The sequence below is a fragment of the Oncorhynchus nerka genome, linkage group LG15, assembly GCF_034236695.1.
Source record: "Oncorhynchus nerka isolate Pitt River linkage group LG15, Oner_Uvic_2.0, whole genome shotgun sequence".
Classification (NCBI taxonomy): domain Eukaryota; kingdom Metazoa; phylum Chordata; class Actinopteri; order Salmoniformes; family Salmonidae; genus Oncorhynchus; species Oncorhynchus nerka.
The window spans coordinates 29,219,210-29,229,019 of NC_088410.1; the positions used below are offsets into that span (position 1 = coordinate 29,219,210).

At 44.8% G+C, this 9,810-nt stretch overlaps 1 protein-coding gene and 1 pseudogene across 1 annotated transcript; one reads left to right on the forward strand and one right to left on the reverse strand.

Moving 5' to 3' along the window:
• The first annotated feature begins 512 nt into the window (after positions 1-512).
• LOC115143537 (zona pellucida sperm-binding protein 3-like) lies at positions 513-4,401 on the forward strand. The gene is made up of 9 exons (XM_029684039.2): positions 513-1,110; positions 1,279-1,391; positions 1,540-1,640; positions 1,732-1,900; positions 3,387-3,498; positions 3,608-3,696; positions 3,780-3,859; positions 4,138-4,242; positions 4,340-4,401. The coding sequence occupies exons 1-9, from the start codon at positions 571-573 to the stop codon at positions 4,357-4,359; spliced, it is 1,329 nt and encodes a 442-aa protein (XP_029539899.2). The 5' UTR covers positions 513-570; the 3' UTR covers positions 4,360-4,401.
• A 1,016-nt stretch (positions 4,402-5,417) lies between these two features.
• LOC115143551 (inositol 1,4,5-trisphosphate receptor-interacting protein-like) lies at positions 5,418-9,405 on the reverse strand (annotated as a pseudogene).
• Between the last annotated feature and the right edge of the window lie 405 nt (positions 9,406-9,810).

Below are 9,810 nucleotides of genomic sequence, written 5' to 3' on the forward strand. Positions count from 1 at the left end.
AGATTATTAATTTAATGTGATTCATTTGTGTCTGTCCCTAATTTTAAGGTCAACTCTGAATTGAGCTCTCACTTTCATGTGGTGAAACAATTTATTTAAAAAAATATTTCAGAAGGAATATTTAACAACTTATAGTCAAACTATAGTATTAAAGCAGGTGGGCTGGTTCTACTCTTTTGGCCCATTTTGTGGTGAAAATGTCAGTGGGTCAAATGTAACGTCACCCTGTTACCCATAGATAGACAGGCAGAAAGGTTTCAAATATTAAATGTTTTATTGTGAATCTTACTTTCAATTGCCCCTCCCTGTTGAACATAATAAACGTCCATTCCCTGCAACAAAGTGATTTATGGCTGCTTTAAAATGAAACTATGATCATATAACTTTTGAAAAACTGGGCCCTGATGACTGCTGATTGGTTGATTCTGCTACTGATTAAAGTCATCACCAGGTGTTGCAATTACTTGGGTGCTGTAGCTAGTATATAAAACACACAAGCAAATGGTGGTTCTCTCATACAACTTTTTACTGCTCTGGATTATTGAGAGAGATTTGGTGGTGAATGGCAAGATGGTGGTGAAAATGATGCTTTTGCTCATGAGTTACTACTCTGCTTATGGTTTGCCAGGTAAGGGCTTCCTTTTAGCTGTTGATGACAGGAATGACACTGAGTTTGTGTGGGGTGAGAAGTTGAGGTTTGATGACGACTCTGAACCCAAGGTCAGATCTCGTTCCCAAATCGCTGCCACTCCCATGTTGGAGCATTCTCATAAGCCAGACTATCTGAAGCTACCAGCATACATCCCTATTCGTGCTTCTGAGGACCAAGCGAATGTCTTCAAGCCTGAAGGGAAGTTCAGGCCGCTGCCACTCTCAGTCAAGCACATCCTGTTGCCCACCGCCTCTCCGCCCACCACTCCTCCAGTTCACTCTAAGAAGGTTGAGGTCCTGTGCCACCTCGACAGGATTTATGTGAGAATCAGAAAGGACGCCTTCACCAACCCCGACGCCTGCAAGTACCTTAAACTCCACAAATGCATAGTCAACCAATCCACCGCGGAACACTACTACATGCTCTACAACATCAAAAGCTGTAGCTTCCATAGAAAGGTTGGCTACCAATGCCATCAGAAATACAATCCCCGTTCACTCAGACATCAAATGTATGCCTTGAGTGATCCAGTCAAATTGCAATGGTCTGAAGGGATTGTATTTCCATGGCTGTAATGATTATGTTCAGATGTCTTGGTGGTTTTAGAGTTGTTTCTCCTATTCCAGTGTACCGCTGACTATATTTCCTACTCCAACGTGCTGAAGTACGAGCCAGAGGCCATAGGCGGTATTGTGAGGGAGTTGCCATTCTCTGTTCACATCGAATGCCGCTACAATCGGTGAACCACCACTTCATCATGATTTCACATTTGGTGGCTACGTTCCAATGTCCACACTAGCATATCCTATACATGGCTCCCTACTAGGTAGTATGCTAGTCTGGATATTATTTGAGTGTCTGACTGCACTAATGGCCATTTTCTACAGGATCCACCACTCTTACAAGTTTGGCTTTCATCCTCGTTTGGCGGGAAAAGTCTTCAAGGCCCTTAGATCCAAGGTTGGCGTCACCCTCATATCTTATGATGGTGAGTTGACTTGACAGATGTCACCTAAATCTGAATGCACTTGCAATATTGTTTTCTATTAAAGAACTTTAATTCTATCCTTTTTCTTCAGAATCATGGAACAAGCTCACTGGAAATACAACCTATATCATTGGACAACCAATGTACTTTGAGGCCAAAGTTCCCACTATTTCTTTGCATCGGCGGGTGTATATTAACAACTGTTATGTGACTGCTAGCCCCAACTCCACTCTCAAATACACTGTGGTCGACAACTATGGGTAAAACTACTTTGTTACAGAACTACAATTTATCTTAGCCTGGTTTTGTTTTGTTCATGGTAGTTCATTTCTTGCTTGTTAATTGGCTAGATTCCACAGCTGGGCAGTTTACACAGGCAGCCTAATTCTATTTTGTCCACTAATTGCTTGAAAGACCAATCGCATCAAGTCTTTAAACTTATCTGATTGGTCAAATTGCCATTTGACGTAGGAGTACAGAGCTTAGCATGTCTCCCAAGGCTACAGAAATTTCGGTTGGGGAAAATTGATTATTTTCAGAAGTCTGATTATTTTCAGAAGTCGGGTAATTGGTTAAGGGAAGAGGATTGGAGGGAAAGAGGTTGGGTTTGAATTTGACTCTAGCAATAACAGGGAAAGGGGTATGTCGAGGAAGACTGTCAAGTTGAAAGTGGGCCAGATGCCAGTTTGAGTTATGGAGGTGATATATAAAGGTTTGTGAGGAGCATGAGCTTTGCGTTGATGGACATGGTTATGATGATGCATTTTGGTCCAGTGGGACTGATTTTTTTTTAGAGGATGGAACCAGGTCTTTTGGCTGACCCAGGGGTGGAAGAGTGTGCTTTTGAGTCGGTGAAGTGGACTTGTTTCTTTAGATCAGAGGGAGCAGGCGCTCTGTGCGCCGCAACTAGTATAGTCTTGCTTTGCGCCACCCCAGAAGTCACTCCCTTCAATGGTGCGCAATGGAAGTTAGATTCCTGTGTGAAGTTTGGTGCGACGCAGACCCGGTGGCGACACGGTGTGTCACTGTCAGCCCTTTTGAGTTGAGTCAGTCTTTACCTGACAAGCTCATGTTAGGATGTATCAGTTATCCTGTTGGAGCTTTTGTGGTGAATCCACTGCTGTTTCAGCTGCAACATTTATGGTCATGTCACAGTGTGTAGGAGGGAGATTCCAAGATGTGGATGTGTGCAGAAGGGCATGGGATAGAGGGTTGTGTAGGGTCGTTGGATAAAGTGGTCAACTGTAGGGTGCACATGTTGCTGGGGATCAGACGTGTTTGTTGGCTCGTCAGAGTAGTGCTGAGGGAGTGAAGTAGAGAATGGGTCAAGGGAGAGCAATTCTGAGGATTCCTGTGAATGGGATGTCTGACAGCACAGAGGGATAGGCCAATGACTGACATGTAAGGTGCAGAGGACTAGCACATCGTGTGTAGCATGGTAGTGTCCTGTCCTCTCAGCCCATTGGCCTGGGGAAGGATCAGATGAGGTTAAAGTAGGGTAATATTCAGTGTTTTTGGTTCCTGTTTCGTGTCATGGGCCTATAATTCAGTTGGGGGTGGTAATGCAATATATTGGATGTGAAGTGCTGTTAAACCTCAACCAAGAGAAATCCAAACGGTCTGCCTGTGTAAACAGCCCTAGTGTCTCTTGTAACTCAGTCCCTGGTTTACAAGGCCAGAATAAGAACCAGCGAGTGAACCTTGTCCCGAATTGCAGTGTTAAGTACACAATCTTCTCTTCACTAGATGCATGGTGGATGGCAAGAATACTGTCCAGTCAAAGTTCCTGTCACACACAACCAACAATGCTTTGAGGTTCACTGTCGGAGCTTTCATCTTCCAGGGCCTGGACAATCAGGTCTGACTCACGTGTGAATCTCCAAACAACGTATCATGATGGTTTGCTTCTTTAATACTATAGGCCTACAGTAATGCACCTTAAAGAACGTACATTTATTTTCTTCCAGAAACTCCACTTGCACTGTGAAATAACTACAGGGAATGTCACTCCAACTCCAAGTTTCAAATCCTGCAACTATGACACAAAGACTAAAAAGTAGGTTCACCTGAGTGATTGACTTGAGTTCTGAGGGACTCCTTGCTATGAGGGTTAACTAATATTTCTTGTGATTGTCCTAGGTGGGTGGCACTGTATGGTGAAGCTGCGGTTTGCTCATGCTGTGCCGGCTCTTGTCCTTCTCCTTCTCTACAACCCTCCGGTGAGCATATATATTATTTTTTTACCTTTATTTTACTAGGCAGGTCAGTTAAGAACAAATTCTTATTTTCAATGACTGCCTAGGAACAGTGGGTTAACTACCTGTTCAGGGGCATAGGCCTGGTTCATGACCAGTCTTGTCTCATTGTCACCAACCCTTTCATCTGAGCGCATTAGAGAATGGGGAATGGGAAGCCATTTTGACGACTTAATGCGGGCATTCATACCACCATTTGACATTATGGTTTGACTAATACTGATCTGATAACGCTCTCATAGCTCACGCACAAACTGTGACCAGTCATTTTACGACGATGGCCCATGACGACCATGCTAAAAATAAAACATGGAGCATGGAAACCTTCAACGACGGGGCTACTGAAGGTATTCAGTCCCTCTGCTTAATTCTTAATGTTTCATGTGTTAATATATTATGAGCACAAATTTCTGAAAATAATAGCTTTCTCCCTCATTGTTTTAGGTGCTGTTGGGAGGTTTTGAGCAGTAGACAGTTCTTTTGATAAAATAAACTTTTTAAACTATCATGTGGATTCAGTTCTTTAAAATGGCTGCAGAGATACAGGCAGAACTGGGTTGAAATATTAAAGTTGATTACTTTCAGACATACATATTTGGGGATATGTTATTTGAAGTAGTTGAATATTGGAATGTGTTTGGAAATTTTTGGTATGCAATTTTAAAATCCCAAAATATATAAATCCAACATGTGAACTTAATTTCATGAGCTGAAATGAAAGAACCCAGGAATGTTCCATAAGTACAAAGCTTTGTTCAAGTGTTCACATTTGTTGAAATCCATGTTTGTATTTCTCCTTTGCCAAGCTATTCCATCACCCTGGCAGGTGTGGCAAATCAAGAAGCTGATCAAATGGCATGATCACTACACAGGTGGACCTTGTGATGGGGCCCAAAAGGCCACTCTTATATAAGCAGTTGTCACACAAGACCACAGATGTCTAAATTGAGGGAGTGTGCAGAATTTTGTAAATTTTACTACCATAAACTGCTGCACATTTTAGAACTGAGCATTGTCTAACTGGCCTCAACTGCAGACCACGAGTAACAATACCAGCCGGGACCTTAACCTTCACCTGTAGGATCATCGGGGACCAGCCACTCAGACAGCTGAAACTGGAGTATTTCTGAGCCCTGCTCTGCCTAGTTCCTAAGTTGGTGGGTGAGGGACGGCCCACCATGGCTGTGCTCCTTCCCAGTCCTGTGAACTATGTAGATTAGGGCCTAATGTATTTCAATCGACTGATTTCCTTATGAACTGTAACTTAGTAAACATTTGTTCAGTGTATATACTCCCATGCAGTTGAACCCTGGTCTGTTTGGTATTTGGAAATATTTTTACTTTTTCAAATAGACTATAGGAAATTATTTGACATGTTTCAATGTAGTTTCGGCCTACATTTGAAAAATAATTTTTCAGGTAACTTTCAAATAAGCATTTATTTGGGTCCGGGTTGGGGGTGGAACTTCTGTTGCATTTTAACAACCACTTAAGCATGTTTCCTCATGACGCTCTTCTCCATTTGAATGTCATTATAGATTTGGCATCTCTTTACAGTTAATTGTCCAGTATTAACCTTCAATTGTTGAACACTATACCAGTTGACGTTTTGTCCAGACATTTGCATTCCTTCGGCTTTGGCAAATACTCCTGTGTCAGCATGAAAGAGTTCCTGAGCATCTCTTGCAAATGCTTTACTGTCTTGGTGTAGCTGCCATTTTGTACCCCAAGATGGCGGAAGAGGTTTACAGGCTCTGCGTCACTAAATACAGCAGGGAGTCCAATCTCACTTGGAACCAGAGGCTTTCCAATAAAGCTGTGAAGCAACTTCCTGCCCTGAAGGTTATTTTCTAGGAAGTGCAATGCATCACGTAACCTGCTAGCCAAGTGTTCAGGGTACCAGTCAGAAGGCTCTTTACTCAAAAGCAAGTGAATTAACACTGTTTTGAAGTGATGATCTGAAAGGATACTTCTGCCTGTTTGCTTTTTGTGAAGGAATGCTACAATTCCAAGGCAGTGAATGTGGCAAGAGTTTTCAGGCAGGTGATTGGCCAGGTACTTCAGGAAGTGGTCCTCGTAAGTGGTCAATGAGAGGCTCCAGTATGTGTCCAAGGAGTTGTTTGTAGTTGGGGTGGAAGGAGAAATTGTGAAATAAGCTTCAGTGTCTTTGAGTTTCACCACGGGAGCCATATCGAAGGTTATCACCTTCCCTGATCTGAATCGAACCATCAGAGCTCCTGGGGTGTCTATGTTGCGAAATGTCAGCTCAAATTCGTACTTGTGGGATATCTGTCCCCAAGCTTTTCTAATTGTGGTCTGGAACCATTTGGTAACCTTGGTTTTGGCCAGGTAAGGGGTGTGTTTTGAGCAAAGAGCGCTATCCAATAGATCAGTGACTTTTACCACTTTGACTTTCTCATTGTCACAACACAGCAGGCATAGCATATCATCATCTCCTATGGCAGCTGTGCGACACGGGCAGCCATTTTGGTTCACACCACCATCCACCATTTTGACTCTACCACAGCCCTCCATTTCAGGTGGCATATCATCAATAGCCTGGTTACACCAGAGTTGAAACTGGAAACTGTATGGCTCTAACGGGGCAATGGGGACTATGATGTCACACACAAGGGAACTGATCCTGCCCTCCACCACAAAGTCTTCAATCACCATGCCAACCTCCACATCACTCATGCTCCTCATGGCGTCTAATAGGTCATTAGCAAAACCCTCCACAAACTGTCACCCTCCAGCTCTCATTGGGTGAGACTTTGACACATTTGTCATAAAAACGGTTGAGTGTATCACAGTCCGGTAGCGGAACTTCAGCCGAGAGGTTTTTCACGACAGAGATTTCTTCCATATCCTCCTGAATTATCTCTCCTGGATGGGGCTTCTTCTGTGAATGTCTTCTGAATAATGTAATAGAGAAATGAACAAAATAGATGAGGGAGTATGTGTTCCATAGGTACCAGGTGTAGTCGCTCTCCGAGTCTATGATATTAGTGACGTGCTCCTGCTGCTGGTCATCCTTTGATGATTCGCTGAGAATCGGTGTCTCTTCCTGGTTTATGTTATATTGTTCTGTGAGATGTTGCTGGTCGTCTGACTTTCTGAGGTTAGGTGGTACTTTTACTTCCTGATGTGTGTTAGACGGCTGGTCTGTGAGATGCTCTTGCTGGTTCCCTTCTGATGATGTACTGACATTTACATTTTACATTTATGTCATTTAGCAGACGCTCTTATCCAGAGCGACTTACAAATTGGTGCGTTCACCTTAAGACATCCAGTGGAACAGCCACTTTACAATAGTGCATCTAAATCTTTTAAGGGGGGTGAGAAGGATTACTTTATCCTATCCTAGGTATTCCTGAAAGAGGTGGGGTTTCAGGTGTCTCCGGAAGGTGGTGATTGACTCCGCTGTCCTGGCGTCGTGAGGGAGTTTGTTCCACCATTGGGGGGCCAGAGCAGCGAACAGTTTTGACTGGGCTGCGCGGGAACTGTACTTCCTCAGTGGTAGGGAGGCGAGCAGGCCAGAGGTGGATGAACGCAGAGCCCTTGTTTGGGTGTAGGGCCTGATCAGAGCCTGGAGGTACTGAGGTGCCGTTCCCCTCACAGTTCCGTAGGCAAGCACCATGGTCTTGTAGCGGATGCGAGCTTCAACTGGAAGCCAGTGGAGAGAGCGGAGGAGCGGGGTGACGTGAGAGAACTTGGGAAGGTTGAACACCAGACGGGCTGCGGCGTTCTGGATGAGTTGTAGGGGTTTAATGGCACAGGCAGGGAGCCCAGCCAACAGCGAGTTGCAGTAATCCAGACGGGAGATGACAAGTGCCTGGATTAGGACCTGCGCCGCTTCCTGTGTGAGGCAGGGTCGTACTCTGCGGATGTTGTAGAGCATGAACCTACAAGAACGGGCCACCGCCTTGATGTTAGTTGAGAACGACAGGGTGTTGTCCAGGATCACGCCAAGGTTCTTAGCGCTCTGGGAGGAGGACACAATGGAGTTGTCAACCGTGATGGCGAGATCATGGAACGGGCAGTCCTTCCCCGGGAGGAAGAGCAGCTCCGTCTTGCCGAGGTTCAGCTTGAGGTGGTGATCCGTCATCCACACTGATATGTCTGCCAGACATGCAGAGATGCGATTCGCCACCTGGTCATCAGAAGGGGGAAAGGAGAAGATTAATTGTGTATCGTCTGCATAGCAATGATAGGAGAGACCATGTGAGGTTATGACAGAGCCAAGTGACTTGGTGTATAGCGAGAATAGGAGAGGGCCTAGAACAGAGCCCTGGGGGACGCCAGTGGTGAGAGCGCGTGGTGAGGAGACAGATTCTCGCCACGCGACCTGTCAGGTAGGACGCAATCCAAGCGTGGGCCGCGCCGGAGATGCCCAACTCGGAGAGGGTGGAGAGGAGGATCTGATGGTTCACAGTATCGAAGGCAGCCGATAGGTCTAGAAGGATGAGAGCAGAGGAGAGAGAGTTAGCGTTAGCAGTGCGGAGGGCCTCCGTGATACAGAGAAGAGCAGTCTCAGTTGAATGACTAGTCTTGAAACCTGACTGATTTGGATCAAGAAGGTCATTCTGAGAGAGATAGCGGGAGAGCTGGCCAAGGACGGCACGTTCAAGAGTTTTGGAGAGAAAAGAAAGAAGGGATACTGGTCTGTAGTTGTTGACATCGGAAGGATCGAGTGTAGGTTTTTTCAGAAGGGGTGCAACTCTCGCTCTCTTGAAGACAGAAGGGACATAGCCAGCGGTCAGGGATGAGTTGATGAGCGAGGTGAGGTAAGGGAGAAGGTCTCCTTCTGACGAAGGGTGGCACCTCCTGTTCTGCTTCCTGGTCTGTTTTCGATTGCAGTTGGTCGACCCGAGACTCTTCCTGACGCTCTGGTGATGTCTGTTGGTCACTATGGCAACTACCAGTCTGGACCTCTTGTGGCCACTGTTGATTGACATTCGCCATGTCCAAGTGGTACAGCTTCTTGTCATTGTGAGATGCCTCTGTGTCCGAAGCAGGCTGCTCTTGGTCGTTTCGTTGTGAAAGCGTTAATGATAGCCTGAGGTCAATGGTAGACTGTTCCTTGTCCTCTGGTGAGAGGTTTTGCTCTGTCTTAGGTACATCTTGGTGTACTTGTGAAAGCTTATGGTCAATGTGAGATCCCTCCTCTTTATCTTCGTCTTTCTCCTCTTTGTTCTCTTGAGAATGTTTCTGTTCGATAAGAGTCTCTTCCAAGCCCTTTTGATAATGGTTTTGGTCAATTTGAAAGACCTGTTGCACTTCAAGTTGTAAGGGTTTTTGGTCGATGGGCCCTTCCTCTTGGGTTACCAGTGGTGACACTTCCTGTTCCAGCTTTGCCCTCTCCCTCAGCAGCCAATCTTCACGCTTCTGCATGTCCATTATGTGATCATCCTGCTCCTGAACCTGTCCTGTTCTGTCCTCTCTGGGGATGGGATACAGTAGACTAACTACCAGCACAAACACCCGAAGAATGGTATCTTGCATCCTTAACGTTGTCTCTGTGGAGTAGAATAAGACATATGAAAAATGTCTATTTCTATTCTATGGTATCATGTTGATATATATCTATTTTCCCATCCTTCTCATTCAAAACACACGTGAAGTCCAATATGAGATTTTAACGTACAGTATGATAAATTATACCAAACTTTCGATGGGTGCATCAGTGTGCACAATGAAATCAAAGGTGCGGGTAGTTTCTGTCAAATTCTGATTTAGCAGAAATCCATATTGATGTGTCCTATCAGTTGAAAAACGACAATGCTAAGCATAAAGAACAGTGAGTGGATGAGAGACCGAGATGGGGACTTCCTTGTTGGCTCAAAAGCATCTAACTTTTGATAAATTCACACAAAACAGCATTATTTCTCAATCAAAATAAAAGTTGCAATAAT